At 57.0% G+C, this 26,932-nt stretch overlaps 2 protein-coding genes across 4 annotated transcripts in view; one reads left to right on the forward strand and one right to left on the reverse strand.

Moving 5' to 3' along the window:
- The window catches only part of CAPZB (capping actin protein of muscle Z-line subunit beta), a 125,038-nt gene extending 116,241 nt beyond the window's left edge, over window positions 1–8,797 (forward strand). Inside the window, exons 7-10 of one of the 2 annotated variants that reach the window (XM_081086822.1) lie at window positions 3,109–3,174; window positions 3,843–3,919; window positions 5,153–5,265; window positions 7,977–8,797. In XM_081086822.1, coding sequence (XP_080942948.1) covers window positions 3,109–3,174; window positions 3,843–3,919; window positions 5,153–5,255 — 246 coding nt within the window. In that variant the 3' untranslated portion in view covers window positions 5,256–5,265; window positions 7,977–8,797. The remainder of the gene's footprint in view (window positions 1–3,108; window positions 3,175–3,842; window positions 3,920–5,152; window positions 5,266–7,976) is intronic. The other variant, XM_081086823.1, reaches the window with a different exon arrangement.
- A 6,430-nt stretch (window positions 8,798–15,227) lies between these two features.
- Window positions 15,228–26,886, reverse strand: SLC66A1 (solute carrier family 66 member 1). 2 transcript variants are annotated; one of them, XM_081086825.1, is made up of 8 exons: window positions 26,669–26,886; window positions 21,848–22,058; window positions 19,452–19,581; window positions 18,751–18,838; window positions 18,036–18,178; window positions 17,794–17,886; window positions 17,024–17,209; window positions 15,228–15,724 (listed from the first exon to the last, which is right to left on the reverse strand). In XM_081086825.1, exons 2-8 carry the CDS (start codon window positions 22,006–22,008, stop codon window positions 15,653–15,655), a joined length of 873 nt encoding a protein of 290 aa, XP_080942951.1. In that variant the 5' UTR covers window positions 22,009–22,058; window positions 26,669–26,886; the 3' UTR covers window positions 15,228–15,652. The 2 variants fall into 2 exon arrangements, with proteins under 2 accessions (XP_080942951.1, XP_080942950.1); XM_081086824.1 differs by lacking the exon at window positions 26,669–26,886 and adding an exon at window positions 23,223–23,569.
- Between the last annotated feature and the right edge of the window lie 46 nt (window positions 26,887–26,932).

Genomic DNA, 26,932 nt, shown 5'->3' on the forward strand with positions numbered 1-26,932 from the left:
GGAGTCGCAGGGTTTTGCTGAGGGCAGATGGTGTTCCTGCAAACTCTGTCCCGAGTGGGGAATTGTTAGACCGGAAATGGTGGGGAGTAGCTAACACTTTTAAGTTCATGGGCTCTCTCCCTTCTGTTTTGTGAGGATCGAGATGCCCAGAATCATTGGCCAGAGAGCCTGGGACAGTTCTGGGCCCCGTGCTGGGGGTCAGAGGCCAGTGGTTCTAGCACTCCCTTCCTCTTTTCCATTTGACCAGTCCTCACCAAGCAGTCTTGCCAGAACAGACATCTTTGCTCTGCAGATTGTCTCATATCTTCAGAAGAGCCTTGCAAGGCCATGGGTTCTAGACGGGCACTACCCTTCTTGGAGCATCTTTGACAAGGTGCCCCATTTCTCCCCAGCACTCCAGTGACCTGGGGCTTTTTGCCTTGTGAGCAGGTGCTGCCATCTGTGACAGACAGCTGTCATCCCGTGATGTTCCCTCGCTGCACTTGACTTGGATTAGATCTGCTCCCCCTGTCATCTCCTAGGATCCTCCAAGTCCCTCCTAGCCTGAAATATCCCCAGTTCTTTCTCATTTCTTGGATTCAAGGTGTTTAAACCTTTTAAGCAGGTGAACTCCAACTTGTACATCTCTCTCTCTCTCTCTCTCTCTCTCTTTCGCTCTCGCTCTCTCGCTCTCATCCTTTTCATTGATTTCAGAGAAGAAGGAAGAGGGAGAAAGAGAGAGAAACATCAATGATGAGAGAGAATCATTGATCGGCTGCCTCTTGCACGCTCTCTACTGAGGACTGAGCCCACAACACGGGCATGTGCCCTGACTGGAATTGAACCCAGGACCCCTCCATCTGCAGGCCTATGCTCTATCCACTGAGCCAAACTGGCTGGAGCTACATGGCTCTCTTAACCAGTTAACTGCCACGCATCCAAGTGTCCCAAGCTGAATCCAGCCCAGCGGATGTGGCTGGGCCGGGCCAGAGCCGAGGGGACCTTCGCCTTCCTGAGCGAGTCACAGCAGCGGTTTCTGACCTGCACAGCAGTCATGGTTTCACTGATGAGCCTGAAGCTGCACGAACCCGGTCACAGCAGCCACATCACAGTCTTGAGCTTGAAACAATCTAAAAAACCACAGGTCTCTTCACAGGACTACCCCCCGCCCTCCGCCTTTGTAGTCAGTGAGATTAATGTTTGAGCCCACGTATCTGGTTGGCATTTGCCCAGGTACATGTGATCAGCCTACCGAGGCAGGGAGGGCAAAGTCCTTGGAGTCTGGTGGATCTCCACATCTTTAAGCTTCGGTATCCTTGGGTTTAAGATGGGTTTTTGTGGAGACTAAATGGAATAAGGTGGCTGCCACCTGGGAAGCACTCTGTGCGTGGGAGCTGCTGTGTTCAGGAGCTGACCCACGTTTCTGGTCCTGTAGTGGCCCCTCCGATCATCTCGACCCCTGATGCCGTTGATAGGCTATGCCTTCCTCTGAGTCCTGCACAAACAGGTTGGCCCAGGGCCAGGTGGAAGCATCCCTGGGAACATGGTGTCTGACCCGTCGGCAGAGGCTCCATCTGAGCGGTCATCATCTAGCCCCACGCCTCAACCTCGGCCATAGGATATTGATGGGAACCTGCCTCAGTCTGCGGTCTTTTAGAGGAATTCTCTGTTCTTCCAGCCCAGCGTCCCAGCAGTGCAGGCAATCAGAGGTCCCCAGGGTTCGTAGTGCTCCCCTGCTGGCCCCTAGAGATAGCTGATTTTAGGTGTGCCATCCCATGATTGTTAGCAGTCCCATCAGAAATGGTCTGGATCAGTGTCAAACTAGTGTTTCATTCCCAGCTCTAATCTTCCTTCTTTCATGAAGAGGGGTCGGCCACTGCCCCCTCTAGTGTCCCGGCGCCTTTAAGTGCACTGTGACATTCCAAGGATGGCTGCGTCACAGATCAGACTGGTCTGGCCTGGAAGAAAAGGAGACGCGGTGAGAAGCCGCAGAGGCCGCCAACCTCTGAGCACGCCCACCACCCCGAGATCTGCCCTGCTCTCCTGGTTCGGAAATAGTGAGCCTCTTTGCCTGTTCTTTGCTTTTTTGCTGATCTGAGTTCATGTTGAGCTCTAGCCTTCCTGATACTGTTCTCATGTTTTCCCTGTTTCTTGGCTACCTGTCTCAGCTTCCATGTTTCATATCAATAGTGGTAGTGGTAGCTGTGTGTTCTTATTTTCATTGTAGTAACAGTGAGCGTTACTGTGCTTGCAGTCTGCTAGGCACCCTGTGAGGTATAAAACCGATAAAGCTCTGCTTAAGGAATTTATAATCTTGCAAGGGAAATAGCCTTCAAACATGGGAAGAAATCCACAGTTCATGAGTGTGCTCGCATCAGGAATCCTCCATTCCTTCTCCCCTCCCTGCCTCCTTTCCTTCTCTGGCTGAGACTTGAATCGCTGGGTCCCACCTCCTCCAAACTCCATCCACGGTGTCCCTAGGATATACCCTAGGAATCTGGGTCCAGAGTCTCTTGCTCACATTCCCCATGTCACTCAGCTGACAGAGCAGAAAGAAAGGGCTGGACCAGGCTCTGCCCTTGCGACCTCTGTGACATTGGACAGGTCACTTCGTCTCTCAGAGCCTAGACGTCTCCCATTTCTCAGGACTGTCAGGCCCTCCCTCTGTGACGGCCACCACAGGAGCGTCGGGGGCGCAGCAGCAGCCTGGTTGGGCTCCCCGGTCTGGGGATGGGAAGCCTGTGCTGTGCCTGTACCAGTGCCTGTGCCTGAGCGCATCTTCTCCAGGCCCCGGATGAGCCAGGCCTGGTGGGGTGTCACCTGTGCCCTCCCTGCTGGGGGCTTGATGGGGTGACTGTTCCTCCGAGGGTGGCGTCACAACTCTCCCTGGGAATGTGGACGCTGGGCTTTTTGCTGGCTGGGCTGTTTGTGACCTGAAACTTAGCTCATCCCGTGCTTGGGTCCCCCACTGGGGAGGTGGCCTTGCACCACCTGCAGCTGGCTCCGGAGCTGCCAGCAGGAATAACAAGTTCTTTGCAAACTGTGGAGGCGCTGTGCTGTCGGCTGAGGTGGCCATTCTCGGAGACGCCTCGCTCTCTCTAACTTGGAGGAATGTCTTGTCTTTTGCAGATGGAGAAAGATGAAACTGTGAGCGACTCCTCGCCACACATAGCCAATATTGGGCGCCTGGTGGAGGTGAGTGGGCCTTCCGGGCTCTGGTTTGCTTCTGTGGCTGTGGTTCGCTTCCACAGCATCTGACGGTTTGCCCCCGGAGCCTGTTGGCCGGCTTGCTGGCCTTTGCCTCGCTTCTTTCTTCCCGTTCCAGAGCAGCCAGTGCTGTTTCTCATGTTTTGCCCAGGCCTTGCGTTTTCCGAGCCTGTGATCTAGGTGCGAGCAGGGCCCAGCTTCTAGGGCATCCCCTCTACCCTCCCTCAGAACATTCTCCCAGAGGGTCCGCTCAGGAAGCCCTAAGCCTGCCCCCAGTGAGCGGAGACCCGACAAGGAAGCAGGTCCCTGGGCCCCAGCGGGCACCAGAGGGACTTCAGTTGCCACTGGCTTCCCTTCACCACACTGTTTGGAAGGAGGGGGTGGTGGTGTGCTTTAGACCACCTCCCAGTAATGGCCAGTGTTGGCCGCCAGTACCTGGGTATTGGCTTCCTGCGTGCCTGTGGACGGGAAAGTGCACAGAGCACAAGTCATAGGTGGGGGTCTTGGCTGCTAGGGCTCGCTCACCAGGCTTCTGCGCAGTCGTGCGCTTCCCCCCTGTGGTCACAGCGGGGACTGCAGTGGTGAGCTGGTGGGAGGGTGTGGACCTCAGGACTCCCAGCTGTTGGCTGTCATGTCTGACTGACCTCCCTCCCCAGGACATGGAAAATAAAATCAGAAGTACGCTGAATGAGATCTACTTTGGAAAAACAAAGGACATCGTCAATGGACTGAGGTAATGTACCCAAAAGTACAAGCTTTGGAAACCAAAAAGAAACGGATTTGAATCCTAGGTCTGCTGCTTAATAGCTGTATGCCCTCGAGCCTAGCTTCCTCGTTTGGAGTAAAGTGCCCACCTTATAGGACTGATGTGCAGACTCTGAACGGGAAAGCACTAGGTACATGTTTGCTTTCTCAATAGATGCTGGTTCCTACCTCACGCTTGTCATGTGGGGGACGTTCCCCTTAACAGCCACCGACACCCTCATCCCTGAAGTCGGCCTCCTCTTGGCCCCCAGGTGTCAGTCTCATCTAAAGAAACTGCCCAGCCCTTTGGCTCTGAGATCTGAGGGGACCTCCAAAGCAGACCCTAAGACACGCGACAGGGGGCGGCCCACCAGGCTGCCAGGCCTCTGGTTGGCTGGGTTTCCGGGCAGCAGAAAGAGCCCTTTCGCCTGCTGCTTTCTGGAGAGAACCCCCGGCCACTCTGATGTCTTCTGCCTGGCTCTGTGGCTGTGGCTAGGGTCCTGAGCTGCCCTCTACCCATCCCAGGCCCTCGGTTCTACAGTGTCCAGTGTCGGCCAAGTGAAGGCTGGCAGGCACTCTGGGTCCTTGAGGTCCGTGGTGGCAGAGCAGGAGGCCGGAGCTGCCGGGGGCAGTGGAGGCCGTGGCGTCAGGCGGCCAGTGTCTGAGCACGCTCCGCAGAGCTGGGCAACGTGGGCGAACCGCTCCTCTCAGGGGGCCTCCCAGTCGGGGAGACAGGGCTGGAGGGAGGAGAGGCGTCCGCTCTGCAGCCCAGCGTGGCCCTTAGTCCAAGGCTCTCGCTCCTCCCCGGCTGCCCTGGCTTGTGAATTCGCACAGCAGACAGGTTTCAGGCTCCTACTCATACAGTTCCCCAATAGCGAGGATTCCCCTTTGGACCCTCATCGTCCCCCATTTCCATCCCGCCTGTGGGGAACATGGTCTGGCCCCTGCTGGGTTTCATCCCCCTCTCCCCTTCAGGCAGCATTGCTTTCCTCTAGCTGTTGAGCCCGCGGTCACTGCCCCAGACACCGTGGCCACTGCCAGCCCGGAGCTCTGCTCTGTGACCTCCACACCACAGCCCAGAGCAGCGTGGCCTTGGTGACAGGCCCCTTTCTTCTGCCTGTGCGTCCCCCTGCACCTCCCTCCTCTCCGCTGTCCCCGCCCACGTGCTCCTGGGTCCGTGCTGTCCTCCGCTCCTGCATTCATCTCTGAATACTCTCTGTAGATCTGTTGATGTTATCCCTGACAACCCCAAGTTTCAGCAGTTGCAGAGGGAGCTTTCCCAAGTGCTGACCCAGCGGCAGATCCACATCCAGCCTGATAACTAGGCCGATCCAGGTACCCTGCCTGAGAGGCGAGCACCCTCCCACTAAACAGGACTCACCAACCCGCCGACCATCACTCAAACCACCACTAACCCCTGTGTCCGCTCACGGCCGTGAGCAGCCACATTAACAAGTAGATTCAGCCCCATGTAACGTGGACTCGTATCGTGTGTGCGGTGTGTGTGTGGCACTCGGGGCGGGGGTTGGGTGTGGGCAGACGGGGGTTTGGCTTTGGCTCCTGTAGAAGTGCAGTCCAGGGACCCACTTGCCTCCAGCAGAAGCCTCAGGTCAGCGCGGCTTTGGTGGCCGCAGAGCCAGGGTCCATGTCCCGCCTTCTGTTCACCCACGTGCTTCAGGACAGCCTCCCCACATCTGCTCTGTGTGCAGCCCTGTCCTCCCCAATTCCCCCCAAGGGTCCTCGGGGCCAGCTGATAAAAGGGGCGCACTGCTGTGAGTGTGAGGACAGCGCGCAGAGTGGGGGCTATCGTCCCCCTCACCGGCCCGATGCACCCCGACTGGTTGCTGCTGGAGCTGCCTGGACCAGCATGACCTCCCACCCCAACGAGCTGCAGCTGCCCTCTTACCCGCCCTGCACTGACGGGGAGGAAACAGCCTTGCATGTTGATAATGGCCGAGAACCATGACAAATATGAAAGTAGCATCCCCCGAGAGGATGAGGGACACTGGTTTTACATCAGGTGTTTGAAAACCCAGCCAGGCAGGGCGAAGGCCTGGCCTAGGGGCGCAGCCCCAGGCTGGGGACTGGACACTAAAGCCCCACCCGGAAGCGGCTCAGTGGGGCCTCCGGGGTGGGTGGAGTGGGGCCCTTATGTAACCAGGCGGAGCCGTTCTTCTCGTCTGTGGGACTGGAGCGTGTTGGTCCGGGCCGTGTGTGCACCAGCTCCAGGCCCAAGGCATCTGTCAGCCTCCAGCCTCACGCTGGGACCATCATGTTCCCACCGCGGCGATGAGAAACCCCTTCTCCAGGTGTCCCATCATAGTGTCCTCCCCCCTCAGCTTTTAGGGTTTTCTGGGCCCCTGGCCTTGGCATCCAGTGGCTGCCCACTGGAGCCTCCCCAGCTTTGAAGCTTCCTGCAGCGCTGGGCAGCCTGGCACCTACCATCTGTCAGGACAGCCGCCTTCCCACACTGAGTGAGTGCTCCCTCCGGGCGCTGGTTCGAGTTGCTTGGCAATAACCTTCCCAGCTCTATCCCCTGAATGAGTGGCCTAGTCCTTATCCCTCCAGCTGTCCCACATCTAACCTGTCTTACTGACTCTAACTCCGGTTCTAACAGAAACTTTCTCCTCTGTGGGGGTGGGTGCTGGTGTGCCGCAGGCTGGGGCCATCCCCAGAGCCGGGAGCCGTCCTCCCAGGCCGAGGACCGTGTGAGCCGCTGCTTCGCTCACCCATCCTCCCGCTGGTCACGTTAACCTCCGTTGGAGTCTTTCCGGAAGCCCCTGGTGGACTGGCTGAGACAGGAGCCCGAGGGCCACACAGCTGCGTCTGACCCTTCCTTTGTCAGCGCCGAGCCAGGGCCGTTCCAGACAATCAGAAATGTGTATTTCGGCAGCATCAACCAAAACTCGGCATTTCTCATGGGCATTTTCCAGTTGTATGCAGATTCTCTCAAAATCTTGTCTATTGCGTTGCACTCTCACCATTCTGAGGGTGCTGCCAGGGTTTTCCAGGGTTCGGTAGCCAGCATTCACCTCAGATGCTGTTTCTCCTGGGCCCCCCTTCATCGCACTTCACCCATTTTCGGCATTTGGGGTATTTCGACCCTTCCTTCCACTCTTTCACGGCCGGTGTGTGAAACGCGATTCCCGTCCGCAGGTTCCTGAGAGGCAGCCCCACCCTCTCTCTGCTGCTTGAGAGCTATTCAAAGTGCATCAGTAAAACTATTAACAAGTTCCTGGTTAACCAACACGTTGGGTAAATCTGACAAAGTGGTCATTTGGGTCGTTGCCGGGGCATTTCTCTGGGCCTCCATTTCCTTACCTGTGAATTGGAAATAACACTGTCTCCTGGACGCTGTAGCGTATGAGAAAGTGTGTGAAAGCGCTTTGTGAGTTGTACAGCCTGCACGAGCCTACCTGTTAGCTCTGCCGAGCAGTGTCACTGCTGTGCGTGGACGCACTCATTTCCCACAAGCCAGGCCTCGCCAGCAGGGACCCCGGGCCTTGCCTCAGTTCCCTGCTGCCTCTCAAAATCCAGAGAGGGCCTTCCTTGGCCAAGCTAACAGCGGATGGAGCCTCATAGCAAAAGCCTGAAAGCTCTGGTCCTTTGAGTTCTGCCTGGCTCTGAACCACGAGTGCTCAGATGTCCAGGCGCTGGTTCTTAAACCCTCGCTAAGCGGGGTGTTGCTGTGCACCCTGTGCACCCTGCCCTCGTGGGGCAGCATCGAGCCTCCTGCTGGGCCGGGTGCAGTGAGGGGGAAGCTTTGTAACGGGGTCCTCCTGGTGAGGAGTGGACCAGGGTCCTGGAGCTGTGGCCGAGTCACCCAGCCTGGTGCAGAGCTGAGCATGTGTCCAGGTGGGGTGGGCCCCGGGCCTCCCTGAGGGGCCGGCGCGGTCCTGAGGGTGCGGCCCTGGGCTCTGCTCCCTCCACATCTCGCTGGCACTGCTCTGACCTCTAGAGGGGCCCAGTGCTGCCCAGAGACCCAGACCCTCAGCGCCCCTCTTCCTGGGAAGCCTGCTAACATCGATTCTTTTCTTCCCTGGCAGGTCTGTGCAGACTTTTGCAGACAAATCAAAACAAGAAGCTCTTAAGAACGACCTGGTGGAGGCTTTGAAGAGAAAGCAGCAATGTTAAACCTCTGCTTCATGCTAACCGGACATGCCATGCACTCGTTAGATTCCTTTCTTAGAAAACTCGTTTTCTGCTCCCTTCCCTGTCCCTTTCCTCCCCGACAGGTCACACAACACCTGCGTCACCGACCTGCACAGCGCCGTCACACCCTGAGAATAAAGCCGCTAATACCCTCTCTGTCTCCAAGGCCTGCTTCCCACCACGTTTTGCTATCAGAACTCGATATTTCCATAGAGATCATGTGTGTTTTGTTTGCCCAGGCTCCACCCCCCATTTATAGGCATAAAATACACTGTCTGTCTGCCTCCCCTTCCTTCCCACCTTTTTGTTACATTGGTGTAAAAAATGTAAAACAAAAAAATTTTATGAAATAACTGTGGTGTGTGAAAGAAGAAAAACTGGAAATCTGATTCCACGTGTGTTTGGGAGTTGCTTGGGGTTGGGGTGGGGAGCAGGGGACAGCTCTGGGAGGAAGGCGAGGTGGCCCTCAGCACTGTCCTGCACGCTGGCCCCTGGCCTCGGAGACCACGTTGTGGGGGCGGGGGGCCTCAACCGTCTGCTCTTCTGGCCAGGTGCTTTTCTGTCAATTTTTATGGAATGCAAAAGGAGTTTTTTGTTTTATTTTGTTTTTTTGTAAAGCTTAAAAAAAATCTACATCTTATACTTGAGCTTCCATACTTAAAAAAAAAAAGGAAAAAAAGAACAAAAAAATAAATAAAAAGAAACTGGGACGCAGCACTGGCCTCGTGTTGTTTCTCACCGGCCTCCCTTTGCCAGCACGCGTGGCTTGGTCCCGAGGGCTGACCCCGGGTGGGCGAGTCGCAGGCCGGGCAGCGTGTCGGGTGGAGGAAGTGTGGACTTGCCTTGGGCGAGAAGAAAAGGGGTCTTTGCAGAGCCCAGAGCTGCTTCTCGACCCCTCCCTTCCAGAGTCCCCCGCCCCACCCGCCCCGCAGGGCTGGGGCTGCTTGAAGTCACACCAGTCATGAAGTGGGCGGTCCGGGGCTTGCGTCTCTGCTCCCCACTTCCCTTCCATCTTAGCCAGCACCTACTTTGTGAGGGTCAGCACACGCTATCTTCATTCACCACAGCCTGGAGGAAGCTGAGGGAAGGCACCTAAGGCCTCACAGCAGCAGAGGCCGTGGCCTGCAGTAGGGTCCACACCCCGGCTGTCCCCCTGGTTTGAGGTGCCTGGAACCGTGACACCTCTGACCCGCTCTGCTCAGGTGCGGAGAACAAGCTGGAGAGGAGGCCCTGGCCCTACAGCTCCCACGCGGCCGCTGGGGACCCTCGGTGCGTGGCCCAGAGGCACTGCCTGTGTGGGACTGGGGACAGCCTCGTGGGGTGCGGGCAGCAGTGCCTGGCACACACAGTGGTGAATAAATGCTTTTCCTTTTGATAGGTGTTCAATCAAGTGACCAGAAATAACACTTGAAACCCAGAAATTGTGACTGTCATGTATGGCAGGCCTGATCTTACTCTGCCTTCCAGAATCTTCATGGGAGCCGTCCCTGCCCATGTTTTGATGCTAAGTCAGGCTGGTGAGATTGGGAACAGTGGGCGCTGACAGCAGGTTTCTTAGGTGAAGGGAAAAGCAAAAGGAGTGTTTGTAGCTTGACTCAGGGCCACCTCCCAGCCACTCCTCTCTCTGCACGGAGGCTAGCACGGTGGCTCAGGGCCCCGCACGCATGCCAAGGAGCCCTGGGTGGTTGACTAGCCCTCTGGGTCCACAAGCTGCAGGTGGCAGACTCGGGGTTTGGCAGCATTAGGGCGGCCCCTCCACCCCCACGGGCTCACTAGATGCTCCCCGAAGCTGCCCTTTGGTGCCCGATAACAGGAGCCAGCCTTCTGGGCTGGGCTGCATGAACCCCAGGCACCCTGGGATGGAGGTCTCCCATCTCTCCAAGTGTGAGGGCTCAGGTGGGTAACCCCGCATTCCCTGTTTCCCCAAGGCCCTCCCACCTGCCCCCTTGCTGTCATCTTGACAGGTCGGCTTCTAGGGGTCTTTTGGGGCTGCAGGTCCCAAGATTCCCTGTCCATGTCACTGACCAAGCAGCTGCTGTGTGGCAGGCCTGTGGGACCCTCCGATGGCGGGGGTGGGCGGGCATTGTGGACTTGGCCTCCAGGCCCTTCTCTTTGGTGCCACCCCCTCCATGGAGCCTGGTGCCCTGCAGTCATGGCCTTCTCTCCTCCCCCTAGCGTGACCCACGCTAAGCCAGTTAAGATGACCGATACTGAAGTTAGACAGTTTCATTCCCAGTTCGAAGGCGCTGTCCTAGGTGGCGATGGTTCACCTTTTCCTTCTCTCCTGCGTCCGCCGCAGCCTGCCTATCGCTGACTGAGTGCACTTCTGCTCCAGGAACCAGTGGACACTCAAGGGGCTGGAGGAGAGGGAACCTGTGGTACCTACTTGGGGCCAGTCGCTGGGCCGGGGAACCCTCATCACAAGCCAGAGGCAGACCCGTCTCCTCCACTTAACAGTAAGCAGGGGGCCAAGGGAGAACCTTTTGCTTGCGTTTGTCAGCCTGTATAGCAAAATCTTAATAAGTATGTCTCATTCCAAACACTGTAAATAAACGTTATAAATTATATGTTCTAGAATTTAAATGTTAAAAATCTCATTGTATAGTTTTCTCAATATAACTAAAATTTGTAAAACCTTCAGTCGGAAAACCAAGGTTACTTAACACCTTGTCATGTTGTTACTTCGCTCAGAACATCTTCCTACAAATACTTTGAGTTTGTTAGTGATTTTGCAATTCACTTTCTGGCCCTATAGGAAACAGGTGGGTTATTCAACAGGTACTTTTTTTCTTTTTAAATATATTTTATTGATTTTTTACAGAGAGGAAGGGAGAGGGATAGAAAGTCAGAAACATCGATGAGAGAGGAACATCGATCAGCTGCCTCCTGCACACTCCCTACTGGGGATGTGCCCGCAACCAAAGTACATGCCCTTGACCAGAACCGAACCTGGGACCCTTCGGTCCACAGGCCGACGCTCTATCCACTGAGCCAAACTGGTTAGGGCAACAGGTACTTTTTTATAACTAGTTGGTGCTATTTTTTTCTTGTTTCATTATAATTTGTATCACTTCTCAGATTGTTCAAGCAACTTTTTAAATGACAAAATTGAGACTATAGACATTTTATTTTTAAAAATATATTTTTACTGATTTCAGAGAGGAAGAGGGAGATAGAAACATCAATGATGAGACTCACTGATTGGATGCCTCCTTCAGTACCCTCCCTACCCTTCCCAAAGGTGATCAAGCCCACAACCCAGGCAAGTGCCTGATCAGGAATTGAACTGTGACCTCCTGGCTCACATGTTGATGTTCAACCACTGAGCCATGCCGGTTGGGCGAGACTATAAACATTTTATATCTATAACCTCATAATTTAAAGAAATCAAGTCTCTGAAATATATTTAAATGTGGTATAATATTTTAAGTTTTTTTTGCTATTCTTAGATATTTCCTATTATCTTTAAAACTTTTACTACATAGACATACTCAGCCCTGTTGCTACTTTGTGAAACTTTTCAACTTGGAGTAAGTGCTCAGTAAATGTTCTGAGGAATGAACAGACACCTATATATATATACACACACACACATACACTGATGTCTCTATTTCTTTGGTCTAGTGCAGAGATAGTCAACCGGTGTGCTGCAAGGATTTTTAAAACATGCAATACCTGTTTAGTCAGGGGCACTGACCTCTTTTCCCTTAGACTGTCGAATAAAAACATGGCAACAGCCAACACAATAGCCATCTGGTGTTAAGGAATCAAAATTTACCTATTCTTTTTGTCAGATCAGCAAAAAAATGTATTTTTCGGTATGCTACAGAATTTTAGCAATTAGTTTGTGTGCCAAGAGGGGGAAAAGGTTAAAAATCACTGCTCTAGTGAATGAAATTCTGTACTCCTCTCTCACCTGACCACCAGTTCTTCATGCATAGTAGGCCTTCAGGTGACTGTGCAATGACTACATGAGTAGGAATGTTGTAAGACAGTAATATGTTCTCCTTACCTACAACTTCCCATTCAAGTTTTAATAATAGCCAATTCTCTATTTTTTCAAAGAGCTTTATTGAGCGATGATTCACATGCCTGCCAATGTACCATTTAAAGTGTACAAATTCAATAGTTTTGTGCTTGGGGGTTCCATGCCTGTCTCCTTTACTGACTGAGGGTCCCTTGGGGAACAGTGTTTCAGGCATTCACTTCACTCACTCAATTCATTCACCATTTATTGAGCACCTTCTGTGTACTGGGGATACCGTGGTGACCAGGAGAGAAGTCTCTGCCCATACCGTCTACTGTGGGGGGGGGGAAGTCCTTATTAATTACATGTGCTGGTGGGTGGCTGTGTCCTCAGGGCTGTCACAGGGCCGAGGAACTCATCAGTCGATACTAGTTGAACTGAGTTAATCTGAAGCAAAAGGCCACCCCCCTCCCGGTCATAGGGCTGACACTAACCTGGTCCGGTTAGTGCCGGGACATCTGGGACTCAGCACCCGCTGTATAGCAGGGACCTCTGGGGTCCCACCATCCAGCTCCGGTAAAAGCCAAGTCCACAGGAGAAGGCGTGAGGAGAGGGCTGAGTTGTGGATTTCTCCGCTTTCTCAGCTTTGGGGACTGAAGGCCAGGTTGTCCAAGATGTGGCTTCGAAAGTCCCAGGTTTGAGGAATAACCAAGGGAACCCCGGGCTGGGAGGGCCTGGGGTCGGGCCCTGGGTCGGGTAGTTCCTTCTGCTTTCTGCAGACTGCCACCTGCCTGCCAGCCAGCTGTTCCTGTCCCCCACCCCCCACCCCCCGCCCCCATCCCCAGGTGTGGGGACCACGGGGCCAGGCATTTTCATATACAGCATGTCAATCGATAGTTAGGCCACACCTAACCACCCTTGCCTGCAGCAAGAAGAGGTGTGAGCCCAGGGGAGAAAGGAAATCTACCTTCCACCCAGAGGCCCCACCCCAGCAAGCACGCCCAGTCCTGCAATGGAACCCGTCAGACTGGCCCTTCCGTCTGACCGGCCCTTCCACTCTAGGGAGGAGATAACCTTCCCAGAGGACCTGCCACTGCGCAGACCTGAGGCTTGTGCTGGGTGGTGGATAAGCTCCAGCAGCCACCATCTATTTGCCAGGCACCTCCCATGTGCCAGGTGCTGGGGCACGAGCCTGCAAGCCCATCTTATTCAGCCACCACAACCCTGTTCTCCATCAGACAGGGCACTCCCAGGGCAGGGGCCCCGTCTTCCCATCAGACTGTGGCTTCCTGAGGTGGAAGGGGTGATACCACCCCATCAGAGAAGGGTTTCCAGGGTGGGGCTGTGATATTTCATCTTTCTTCCCCACCCAGCTCTAGTTCAGGGGTTCACTGCCATACTGAGCCCCCGTCTTCAGGCTGGGAGGTGCCTCCTGGCCCCAGGTGACCAGCAATCACCCAGCCAGGTCACAGCCCTGAAAGAGGGTGGCGGGGGGGGGGGGGGGGCGCGCAGAGCCAGCTGGCTGTGGAAGTCACTGCTCAGAATGGTGGGAAAGGGGTCTGAGCCCAGCAGGGTTGGCTGCCCCCCCGCCGCCAGGGCAAGGCTGAGGCTGGACCCCCGAGGCCCTAGCCAGGGAGAGGGAAGGCGCCAGGTGTGGGATGACCCCTGTAGCTGAGGGACCTAATGTGGTTCAAACAGCTGCCAGGCCTAGCTGGGCGACCTCGGGCAAGTTGCTTAATTCCTCAAAGGCTGGTTCTGTTAAATGGCCGTCATAATGCGAGAGCCGCCCCCCCCCCCCCCACACACACACACACAGCAAGTGCTCAATAAACGGCAGCCGAGTGCCAGGTTACACACAGGGCTTCGCAGGCCTGCCCCAGGACAGGGCTGGGGAGACTGGCCCTCCCTGCCCACCTGAACCTCAGAGGTGCCCTGTCCCTGGTCGCCCCAGCCCCAGCCCCCTCCTTCTCTTCCCCCAGCCAAACCCAGCCTCCTGCTGTGAGCCACTCCACTGCCTGCCCCCACAACCCCACCTAGGGAGCAGCCCAGACTCCCACTCCAGGCCTTTGCCCACTCCCTTCCCTCTGCCTTCAACATTCAGCTCCAGGCCACTCCGCCATGAAGCCTTCCCTGGTTGAGTCTCCTCATTCTGATGGCACTTTGTACCTTCTGGTAACACCCCTTCCCGCCAGGGAGGGCCTGGCAAGTTCTGCCCTTTTAACTGGCAGGGACCAGAGCTGCTTCATCCCATCCCAGACTTCGACCACGGCAAGGGCCGAGGGTGGAGAACTGTGCTGCACAAATATCTGTAGCACCAGATTGGGCCGTGGCACGCCCCCACCCCAGGAGGCTGTGTCCCCTTGCTCAGCTCCTTGCTTTCTTTGGGGCTGGAAGAGGAAGATTCCAAAAGAAAGGCCGAGGGACGGCCTCCATCCCAACCCACCCGGATGGTTCCCAGGTTGTGGCAGGATGTGAGAGCAAGAGCAGAGGGAAGCTGGCTTGTTCTCAGGTGCCCACAGGGCCGCTGCCAACAAGGAACTGGACTCAGAACAGAATCTGGGAGACAAACCGAGCCCTGCCTCCCTCTCCTCCCTTCCCACCCGCTCTGGCACCTTCTTTTCCTCTGGCCAGCAACACTCCCACCTTTCCCCGTGTATCCCCTGCTCATTCTTCTGCCATGCCGCCTCCTCCAGGAAGGTCTCCCGGATCTCCGGGGAGGTCTGGTTGTCCCTCTCCTCCAACTAAACACGATCAAAGCTAACCTGTACTGAACTCTTACTCCGCGCCCGACTTTGGGCTAACCTCCCTAATGACACCATCTCTTAAGGACGTACGAAGCGGTAATACTGTCATCCCATTTCACAGTTCAAAGTCACCGAGGCACAGGAAGGCTAAGATGCAGAACCAGGATATGAACCTTGACTGCTGTGCTTCCTCCTGAGCCCCGAGGTCAGGGACCCTGTTGCTGGTCCCCACCCCCAGGCGTGGAGCCTGTCACCGAGAAGCAGGTTGAAGAAACGAGAGGCCATCGGGACGCGAGCCGGCAGACTCGGTCCCCTCCTGCTTGGCTCCCCCACAGCTGACCCTCTGGCCCTGGAAGGTGGGGCCCAGATCTCCCTCCACTGCTGTTCACAGCAGCCCCGACCCCAGCATCTTGGGAAGGAGCAACAGAACAGGCCTCGCTGGGAAGCACGGTTTACTGGGCTGGCTGCAGGCCGCAGGACAGTCTGGGTACCGGCCACGGCGGGACACTCCCCGGGGGAGGCGCACAATGAGGTAGGTGGGTGAGGGGCAGCTGCCCTGCCTTTTCAGGGGTGAGGTGCCCGCTGCAGCCCCTCCACCAAAGCTCCCAGGGCAGCTGCCTCAGGGCCTGGGGGATGAGCTCCCAGTGGCCTCTGCCCACCCATCCCTGATTCTCCACCTTCTTCCCCTTGGGGCCGTTCTGGCTCCTGGAAGAGTCAGCCCAGGAGGCGTGGGGGTAGGCAGCTGGGTCAGGAGGACCAGGCCCCCCCGACCCTGGCTTCCTCCACAGCCTCGTCCAGGGTCCTCGGCACTGAGTGGTAGCTGGCGGTCCTGGTCATCTGGGCTTGGCCGGGGTCCTGGTCAGCCGGGGAGGAGGGGCTGGTGCTCTGCGGACGTGGCAGCGTTCCTGTACACCAGGAACTGTATGGAGATCTGGAGGGTCCACGTCAAGGCCTGACCAAGCACAGACGGGCTGGGCCTGCCCCTGGGGACCTGTGGCTCCACCCAGAGCTCCCTCTCCCCCCCCTCAGCACCTCTCTGGCTGGCGGAAGGGCCGGCAATGACCTCCCAGCTTCTGCTCTCACTGCACCTTCCACTCTGAATGCCCTCCCACCCCTCAACCAACTTCCTCCTCCAGGTCCAGCGCCAGGGTCTTCCTCCCTCAGGCAGTCCTCCCTGACTCCAGCCCCAGGAGCTTGCCTTCCTCCCCGCCCTACACCATCCTGGGAGTTTCACCCAGTGGCTGGGGCCATTAGAAGGCACTAAGAGCTTACACTTTGCTTTTGTTGACCTTCACTATCATTTTATATTGGCTCCAGGTGAGGTGAACGTCTCTCGGGGCAGCCAGCAGGGACTCGGCAGATGTGCAAACAAGGGCCGTGCTTACTTTCTGCCAAATGCGATCCAAACCAGGCCCCGTTCCGCCGCTCAGCAAACAGTTACTGAGCACTCGCTGTGCTGGGGCCGCGCAGCCTTCCGGACACCTTGCCTTACGTATGGCCCCGATCTCGGTGAGACAGTGACGGTCGCCGCCCCCATGCAGATGCAGACACCGAAGCCCAGAGAGGTTAGGGTGTCCCCGTGTCACACAGCTATGGAGGAACAGAGCCAGAACTTGGCCCCGTTACTGTGACGAACTCACGTGTCTCCGCGTTCCAGCTGGCGCTCCCCGGCCCGCACGGCCCGATCTCCCCGTTCCTCGGGGCCTTTGCACAAGCTGAGCTGGGCACATCCCTCTTGCCTTGCCCGACTAACAGTTTAAATGGCACCCAGGAGGCCTCTGCGGAGCCTTTATTCTTTTCAGTCCAACGTGGAGGCTGACTCGACGGACCAGGCGCTAGGAGCAGGTCCAACATCGAGGCCGAGACACGGCAAACGGGTTCAACATTCAACCCCGTCAATTAATTTGGACCAGACTGTTTGAATTCCAAAAATAAAACTGGACCGCAAAGGGTTAAATCAGGGCAGCCCCCTGGTCACACACTCTTGCAGTTTTTCTCTGGGGCCCTCAGTGTCACTGCAACGAAGTAATGACTTCTAATCAGTGCATCCTGTCTGCCTCCCCAGAGCTGGAAGCTCCCGGGGGCAAGGCCACCCAGTTCTTGCTCACGACTGGGCCAGTGCCTGACGGGGTGCATGGCAGACAGGGCTGACCCTGGGTGGATGTGGAAGCCCCGAGCAGGCAGGGGCTGCTGTGCCCACCCTGCCCCACCTGCACGCCCGGAAGGATACGATGGCGTCGAGCAGCAGCACGCCCAGGCTGCCCACGAGCCAGGGCAGGTGGTGCAGCAGGTAGCTGCCCTCGCTCTGGCCCTCCTCCGGGTTCTTGAGCAGCACACTCAGCCCGTACAGCGTGTTCCCCAGCATCACCAAGGCGAACAGCGAGTAGGAGATCCCCTGGGTCGACTTCCGCAGGAACTGGAGGTGAGGGGGTTGGGTCAGAGACCTCAAACAGGGCTCCTGTCACCCTGGGTTGTGACTGTCCATGTATCCATCTGGCCCGTCACAGTGTGCATTAGTCAAAATCTGACTTTTCGCTGTGTGCCCAGTGTCCAACGCCGACAACCCGCTCCAGGGCCCGACTCCTCATCCTCACTCCTGCCACCTCTCCAGGCCCCCTACCCAGGTCCACAGGAGACTATGGCTGCGCTATGCCTGCTGCCATGACGCCCTGCTCTCCAGCCCCACGCTGACTCTCGTTGCCTCTGCCCACCCAGCCCTGATTCTCCACCTTCTCTCCTCTCAGGCCTCTAAGCTCAGCCCCTCGCTGTCACCTGACTTCCTACTTGAGAGTCACACAGGTCACACGGATGCCTGGATGGCAGGCATCACCATGCCCATTTTCCAGAGGCACAAACCGAGGCTTGGAGAATTGGACTAAGTTGCCCAAGCCAACAGTGAGTGTAGACCCAGACCTGCTCTGTGCTACTCCTGAACCCAGAGGCCCGCGCTGCCCGGCCGGCTCTTCTCTTCCACTCGGCCCCACCCCGCTCAAGGCTCACGTTGGTGTGGATCTGAGGCAGCCGGGAGAACAGGTACAGCACGCTGGAGATGGAGCCGATGACAAAACCAATGATCTCCTGCCGAGTGAAGGGCTGAGAAAGCAGAAGGGAGTGCTCAGCGCCTGGCAGGGAGATCCCCAAGCTCCCTCCTAGGGGGCAACCCCCGCCCAGGTGGCCCTGCAGGGAGGGCCCTTGAGGCCAGCCTCCCCCCTCCGCCCTCCCACTCCGTACCCACACCTCACCTTATTGCCCGGCTCCACAGACAGGAGCTTCCGGCCCTGGAAGACCTCCCTCGGGGCAGCCATAGAGGCAGTGCTGCTCAGCAGCGGGGTGGCACACACCAGTCCCAGGGTGAACAAGAGCAAGGAGTTGATGGGGGCAGACACTGGACATGAGGCAGGAGGGAAGCCGAAGTTAGATATCTGAGTGGCAGCAAACGGATCGGAGTCATGGTCTTGCCCCTCGGTGGCTGTGTGACCTTGGGCAAGTGACTGAACCCCTCTGAGCTTTAACTCCTCATCTGTAGAATGGGCGCAATAACACTAACCTTCCCCTGGAGTTGTAAAATTAATACGATGACAGCAGTAGGGTCCAAGGGGGGGGGGGTAATCAAAAGCAGTGCCTCGGGCCGCATCTCACAGCCCTCGCTCTGACCTCAGAGGCAGCGATGGCCTGTGAGCCCTGTGCCTGTTTCCCCGGCTCCAAGCCCAGGGCCAGGCACAGAGGAGAAGCTGAAGCCATGTCCGTTGAATAGGAGTTTGAGTGAAGGGAAGCCCTGTGGTCCTGCCGGATGTGCTCACTGCCCTTGGCCCCTATCTTGGCCGATCAGGGCTCGGGCTTTCAGATAAGGCCTGAGGAAGCCTTTCGGAGGGTTATCACCGGCAATAGGACAGCTGCTTCCTCTCACACTCCCGGCTGCCCCTAGCGTGCCCGACAGGGAGGGACCGCCATACTCACACGGAGAGGGGCGATTCTTAAACTTGTAGTGAAAGTAAAGGGACAGCATCACCAGGTCTGCCAGGACGTAATACACCGCCGTGTAGGTCTGCAAGAGAAGCAGGGGCGCTGGCTCAGTCCCAGGCTCTGGGGCCCGCACCCCGACACTGGGCAGCACTCTCACACCCCAGCCGGGTGACCCTGAGCAAGTCGCGTCACCTCCCTGAGCTCTGGCTGCTCACCTGGAAAGCGGGAGTGCAGTTCCTACCTGGCACCACTAGAGAGCAGGTGGCTAAGTGTTGGACCCGGGCAGATGGAGGGACGGGGGGGGGGGGGGGGGGGGGGGGGGCTAGCTCCCCTTGTCAGGACCAAGTGATGGCTCCTGGGCCTCTCCAGGGAAACCTTTCCTCCTCCAGCCCCACCCCCCACCCCCCACCCCCAGCTCCATCAGGATCAGAGCATCCCAGAGGTTCAAGGCTCTGGTGATCCTCTGGTTTGATGTGGTCATTTTACAGATGGGGAAACTGAGGCCCAGAGAAGGACAGTGACCAGCCCATTGCCATACTGCGTGGCAGGGCCCACCAGGGCTGTCTCTGCAGCACGGGGCCCTCATAAGATGGAACAACAGGTCAGGATTCTGGAGCTCGGGCCTCTCCTGTGGGTGCCCCCAACGCCTCTGCCATGCTATCCTAGGCAGCCCACCCTGCCCGGGGCCGGCCCACCTGCAGGGGCAGCTGGTCAGCAAGGAAAGAGCCGATGAGGTTGCAGGAGTCTCCACCAATCCAGCCCAGGAGAAACCATAGGGACAGGGCCTGGTCCATGTTGCCCGTCTTGCAGGCCTTGATGTACTGCCTGTGGCAGAGAAGGAGATGCACGCTCAGGGGCCGAGGGCTGTGACATCGCCTCGGAGGGTCAACCAGGGAACGGCCCCCAGATGAGACCACCACAGGGTGGGGGTCAGGGGTGGCAGAGGCAAAGGTCACTGGGAGCCCCGTTTTGCCCATTGGGGGTTTTTACTGGGGAGAATCCCTGCCCACCCAGTGACTCACTGGGATGCGCATCTTCTCGGACAGACCACGGCATTACGCTCCTCCAAGCACCCTGGGGACCTAGAAGCTTTCTTCTACGAAGCGGGTAGGGAGTTTGGAAAAAGGCTAGTGGTGGTGGCAGCAAGCCCACGGCCCGGGCACGGCCGTGGCCCTATCTCCAGGACGGGCGGCGATAAGATGATGGGCAACCACAGCCTGCTATCTTCCAGGGGCAGGGCTGTGGCTTCTGCTCTCCAGTACAAACACTGGGGCAGTCAGCACCTTGGCTCTTTCCCAGGGGTCCCTGGGACTTGCGACCCTTTCTTTGGACCTCTGGCCAGGTACCAGGCACGGTTCTGAGCCCTTCGTGTGTACAGACTCACTCGGTCCTCACAGTCCCCCACGTCCAGGTGTATTTTGAGGACCCTCCTCACTGCGGGCTGAGGAGGTGCGCAGCTGGGAGTCTGGAAGTAGGATTCACACCCAGACCCCGGGGCTCCGGTCTCGCTCCACCGGGACTGCTTTCTCCTTTGAGCTCTTCGTTTGCAGATGGCTCGCCCACCTCCTTATCTGTCACTGCTCAGGACATAGTTCCTCTTCGGGGCCTTCCTTGGCCTGAGCTCACCAGCACCCTTGTAACACGTGGCACCCTGGTGCCTCCTGGACTCAAGCTTCCTGAGGGCGAGGACAGGGCCCAGCACAGGCCTGGCTGAGAAGGCCCTTAATTAAGGTTTATGCCGTGTCCCGTTTAGCTCCTTCAGGATACTGTGACCTGACCTATCTCCAGAAATTGCAAGTCACACCCAGGATAGGCCAGGGCCTAAGGAGGAGCAGGAAGGTGGCTGCCCTTCCCGCCGTCCCATGGGGCTCCCCCAGGCCTTCGACCCCCCTCAGTGGATAATCAGCCAGACCCAGGCAGAGCCAGCACTACGCCAGGGCCGGAAGGGGAAGCCTCAGCCAGCTCCTCTGATAGTTCTGGGGAAGCTCTGTCCTCACTACAGGGCGTCTCCCTCCCTCGGCCTCCATCAGTCACCCAGACCTGTCCACTCTGCCTCCTGAGGGCCTCTCCAGTGGGCCCTGACATCACCGCTTGCTGGATGGCCTACTCCCCCCAGCCCTCCCCTGTGACTCCCAGGGTGTCGTCTAAAGGGAAGCCCTGCAAAACCAGGGCAGTCTCTATTTTATTTTCTTGTGTCATACCTAGTGCAGAACTTCTGTGCTTCAAAGGATACCAAGAAAGTGAAAAGACAAACCACAGAATGGGAGAAAATATTTGCAAGTCACATGAAAGTGGATGGAAAAGGGGTTCTACGGGAAGTAATCTGACAGGGTGATCTGATCATAGTCCTTTAACTGGGCAGGTCATGATGGGTGTTATGCGCCAGGCATATGAATTCTTAAGTAAAAAGTTTACCTTTGCCTGAAGCAAGCTGTGTGTGTGTGTGTGTGTGTGTGTGTGTGTGTACGTGTGTATGGTAGGTTAACATACCTTTGAAATAACCACCCTCATCAGAGCACAATCATGTTAACCACTCTGTATTCCAATCCCCGGGGCTTGCTTTCTCCCACCTTCTTATAGTCTTCCTTACACCGCCCCCTTAATTTCAAATGCTTAAAAAAACCCGGAAAACTGCCATTCTGCGGAGCATCTGAGATCTTGTTTCCCGGCAATTATCATCAGTTTGACTCAGTAAACTCCTATAAAAATTCTCTACAGGTTTGGACATTCTTATGTCGACATAGACAATATAAAGAACTCTTACAACTCAACAATAAAAAGACAAAAATCCAATGATAAATGAGCAAAGGAGCTGAACAGACCTCTTACCAAAGAAGATAATCAGCTGCCAATAAGACATGAAAGCCACTTAACATCACCAGCCACCAGGAAAATACAAATCAAAACTACCACTTCCCACCCACTGGGAGGGCTACAATAGATCGGAAATACCGAGTGTGGATGAGGATTTGGAGAAATTGGAACCTTCACGCACTGCTGGTGGGACTGTGAAATGGCGTGAGGGCTTTGGAAAGTAGCCTGGTAGTTCTCAAGGGATTAAACCCGGTCCTGCCACCCTGGCGCTACTCACGGGAAAGTGGACGCTGCGAAGCAGAGAATGGAGATCAAGCCCAGGCCCACACTGGCCTCGTCCCAGCCGTCCTGCGCACATTCACCAAACACGTCCCATATCCACTGGGAGCCATTGGGGCAGCTGGAGAAGTTGCCGGAGCCCAGTTTCTTCCAGACCATGCTGCGAGGGCGGGAGGGAGGGTGCTGGTGCGCTGAGGCAGGCGAGGGCTCTACAGGGAGAGAGAGGGGGCTTTAGCCTTGGAAGGTTGGGGTGCTGGTCATGGTACCCCCAACCTAAGCCCATCCCAGCTTATCACCTGACACCGACTGAGCCCCTGGACCACAGGACACCATCAGCCTAAGCCCGTGGTCGGCAAACCGACCAAAATACCACGTGCGGGCGCACACGTACAGTGCGATTGAAACTTCGTGGCCCATGCGCAGAAGTCGGTATTTTGTGGAAGAGCCACATTCAAGGGGCCAAAGAGCCGCATGTGGCTCGCGAGCCGCGGTTTGCCGAGCCGCAGTTTGCCGACCAGTGGCCTAAGCAAACCCGCGTCAACCACGTGTGCAGAGAGCGCTGGACCTACAGTCAGGGCAAGTAAGTGCCTTCACATCCCACTGTCACCCTGCAACTGTGCCCCATCCCCTCAGCTGTAAACTGGGGGATAACAGCGCCTCCCTCATACATGGTGAGGCCCAGTGAGCTCATAAATAGTGTGGAGAGCTTGGCCCCCAGCAGGTCACTTTGGTTGTAACTCCTGAACGTTCAGACTGTTTCCAATCTTCTGTTATTGTAAATTGCGCTGTGAGGGTCGCTGAGACCGGGCCCATGGACTAGGCTTGTCACCGGCATTGGTCTGTGGGCGAAATGAAAGGGGTTTCTGTGGAAAGTAACCTCACAGAAGTACCTCGCTGTGAGGATGATCTGATCATAAATTCCTAACTGGGCAGGTCACGGTGGGTAGGTAGTCAGCCCAGGCATATCACTTCTTTAGTGAAAGGTTTTAAGCCCTGTCCATTGTTCTTGGGTTAAAACGCCACGGAAATGCTGGAAATAATAACACTCCAGGCATAACCACCCTCAAGAAAGCACAGAATCCTATAATCTGCTTTCTCCCCTCCTTAATCTCCAATGCATGAAACAAGCTGCCACACTGTCCTTCTCCAGAGCTCTTGAGCTCTTGCTCTCAGGCACATGCTGTCAGTTTGGTTCAAGTAAACGCTTCAGAAACATTCTCTGCAGGCTGGCACGTTTCTTCCATCACAAGTCAGATGAGGCAGGTGAACCACGAGGTTGCACAGGTGGCTGGGATGCAAGCCATCTTCTCCCAGGAGCTCACCTGTGCGGAGTGCCTGCTGGCAAGGCGCCCATGCCACCTCCCCATTCTCACCTCTGCCAATGCCAGAAGATGGCTGGCTCCAGGGCAGGCCCCTCCGGTGTCTGGGCACCCTGCACAGTGACGAGAGCAGTCCCTGCTTGTGTGACGACCCCAGGGAAAGGGGAGCAGGCGGAGCCAGGTGGCGCCATCCCCACCAGGGAGAGTCGCCACAGCCCCATTGCCGAGCTCTTTGCCAGCTCTGTGCTGCATATATGCCTCTTGTCCTCCTCGCAGCTCCATGAAGTAGAGGAGCCAGGGAAGTGGCTTGCCAGGGCCTCCCAGCCAGGAAGTGGCAGAGCCATGAGTCAAAGCCAGGAGGAGCAGGACCCAAACCCCTGCCCAGAGCCACCGTGCCACACAGCCTCAGGCTCTGTCCCTGGGCGGGGCGGAACCGCCTGTGGCCTGGCTCCCCTGCCCGCTTCTGCGCAGACGCCAGGCACGCTTCCCCTTTTCTCCCTGCTGGGAGGGGTTTTCCCCACGCGTGGGCGCGAGGCTCCTCCAGCTCCCTCTAGTTCCTAGTCCTGTCAGGAGGCCTGGGCTCCTCCTCAAGCGATGCCCCGTGCCACAGACTGAACACTGATGTCTTCTAAAATTCAACCGACCCCCCAGTGTGATGGCATTAAGAAGTGGGGCCTTCGGGAAGTGCTCAGGTCAGCAGGGCGGAGCCCTTATGAATGGGATTACTGCCTTCTGAGAGAGAGAGGAGAGAACTCTCTCTTCCTCTCTGCCATGTGAGGACACAGTGAGAAGACCGCCATCTATGACTGGGAAGCGGACCCTCAACAGACATTGGATCTGCTGGCACCAAATGGACCTGTGTTGTTATAAGCCACAGCAGCCCCAATGGACTGTCATCGGGACTGGACCCTGGAACTGCTGAGGTCACAGCTGAGAAGGCACAGGAAGCGAGTCAGCTTCTCTAGGAAGCTCTAGGCTCTCAGCCCTAATGTGACCAGCAGTGGGCAGAGGCCCCGGAGCCGGGACAGGGGCACCTCAGGCCACTGTCTGGCCGGCTCACTGCAGCATCGCCAGGGCCCAGCGGGCATGGCTGAAAGCTTCTTCCTGTACCCTGGTGACCCACCTAGATGACCTTTAGCACAGCTGATGCTGCTGGCGTTTACCTGATATCCTGCCCCCAGCACCAAAGGCGTTTCAAATCAAGTCCTTTTGCTCCCCAGCCACCCCCGAATTGGACTGCCCCCACCCTCCTCTTATAGATCCCAAACATGCCATTGCTGTTCATCACGTTAGGACATTGCCATCCTCGGCACTCACCTGAGAGGTGGGGAGTGCTGTCCCCATTTAAGGGAGAGTGGCTTTGGACAAGCACGTAACCTGTCCGAGCATGTTCAGAACAGGATAAGAGCGGCCCTCCTTGGGCTGTTGTGCAGATGAGATGCACATGCAGGCTAAGCCAGGGCCTGACAGTGCCGGTGGTGACGGTTCTATGAGTGAGAGTCCAGTATCTCAGCGACCCTGAGGCCACTCTCACTCCCTCTTCTCATTAGGTTGGGAAGAAATGAGGTGGACACATGCCCAGTGAGGGAGGAAGGGGTCCTGAGGAATGTACCTGGCTCACAGGGCCCAGGGCATAGGTGGGTGGTCCCCAGCCCATGCACAAGAGCCCTGAACAGAAAGGGCCTTCCTCTGAGGACTGCTGTGCAGAGGGCCTGTCACCCCTAGGTTCTGACTCAAGCAGGGAACCAGGGTGGCCCAGGCCTGGCTTGTGGAAACGGGCCCACCTAGTCACGCAGCACCGAGGGAACGGATGTGCAGAGTTGCAACCAAGCTTGATGGCATCCGTAGGATCGACAAGGACCACAGCTGGGGTGCCTTAGGATCAAGGAGGGCACATGATCAAAATTTAGGATCAGTATGTCTGGATTGGGGATCAGGGACCTTGGGTTTAAGAAGCTCCCCCAGCCGAACCGGTTTGGCTCAGTGGATAGAGCGTCGGCCTGCGGACTCAAGGGTCCCAGGTTCGATTCCGGTCAAGGGCATGTACCTTGGTTGCGGGCACATCACCACTGGGGGGCGTGCAGGAGGCAGCTGGTCGATGTTTCTCTCTCATCGATGTTTCTAACTCTCTATCCCTCTCCCTTCTTCTCTGTAGAAAATCAATAAAATATATTAAAAAAAAAATAAAAAATTAAATTAAAAAAAAAAAGAAGCTCCCCCAGCTGATTCTGATGCCCGTGGCCACAGAGGAAGGCTGCGCTGGAGAAGGCATCTCCTGCCACACCCAGCTCCTCTCCCAGCTCGTAGCTCAGTCAAGGAAATGCTTTCCACTGAAGCTGCTCAAGGGACCTTCACCTACCCGATCAAGTCCACATCCCAAGGTACTTTGAGAACTGCCCTCCCCTTACCTCCTGTCCGTGCCCAGATCTTCAATAGTCATTCTCCAGGCTTATTTCTGCACATGCTGTCCCATCCCCTAGGGCTGTCCTCCCCATGAAGGGCCTGGTAGGGATACTAAGATCAAGCTATCAATTGTCCTCTCCAAGGGCTGGCTGGACAACACCTGCCACCTCTTCCTCTCCCCTCACCCACAAACCTGCAGAATGCTTCCAACACGCCTCAGCGATCATGACTCTTTAAGCCCAATCCTCCTCTCCCACCTAACTGTAAACTTAGGAGTCCACACATCCCGGCTGCGCAGTCAAAATATGGAGAGAGGATGGGAGGAAGAGAAACAAGAAAAGATCTTGTTACGAGCTCAGATGGCCTAAGGATGAGGAGAAGGCACTCCACTCTAGAACTGACCCGCCGGATGCCTACAATACAGAACTCTTGGGCAGGTGATGCAGCCTTAGAGTTCCAACCTGAGAACCTGGAACGTGCAAGTACCCACCTCCCTGGCTGCCTGCAGTTACCTGGGGTAACCCAGGCCACGCGAGGAGAACGGTGCCTGGCACCGGTTAAACACTCAGTGGTAATAGCCATGGATGGTGACTATTACTCCGTTCTGGCTGCAGTGCTCGCCCAAGCCCCCTACAGGGCCCCTGGCACACGGCAGCCTTCAGCAAGGGCTGAATGGACAAGACTGGCGCCAACCCTCACACTTTCAAATCCAGCCTCCCACTCCAAAACCTGCCCTGGGCATGGAGTGGGGAGCGCGCAATCAGTGCTCCCTGCAGACCTGGGGAGTACGGAGAGGGGAGGAGCGTCCCGGCCGTGGATACCACCCACTCCAGGCCGCCTGGTTCTGGGCCAACTCGTGACTCAGCCCAGCGCTGGCCGCCTGTTTGGCGGGGATAATGACAGGGCAGCCGCTGGGGTCAGCGCTCCATCGCCGCGAGGCCCCCTCCCCTGGCCCGCCCAGGGGAAAACGAAGCTATCAGAATCCGGGACCCAGGCCCCAAACCCTGGCCAGGCCCGTCCGAGAGGGCACGCTGGTTGCCCCAAATGAGGGGGACACGGCCCCCCGAGGGCCACCCAGTGCCGGCTGAGATCCTCACCTGGGATCTTGCGCTCCAAAGGAGAAGACGGGGGCTCCGGGCCGGCCCGGCGGCTGGAGGGGGCGCCGTGAAGATGTGGCAGGGAGGCACCAGAGCCTCGACCCGCAGCCTTCGTCCCTGCCCCCGGCCCCAAACCGGCTGCCCTCGTCCCGATCCGCCGCCCCGCCGGGTTTCTGGGCTTCTGGGTTCTGCCTCCACTGCCTGGTCAGCTGACCCGAGGCGCCGCCCCGCCCCCGAGCCCAGGCCCCGCCCCTCGCGCCGCGC

Source organism: Myotis nattereri (genome assembly GCF_964212035.1).
Source record: "Myotis nattereri genome assembly, chromosome: 3".
Lineage (NCBI taxonomy): Eukaryota > Metazoa > Chordata > Mammalia > Chiroptera > Vespertilionidae > Myotis > Myotis nattereri.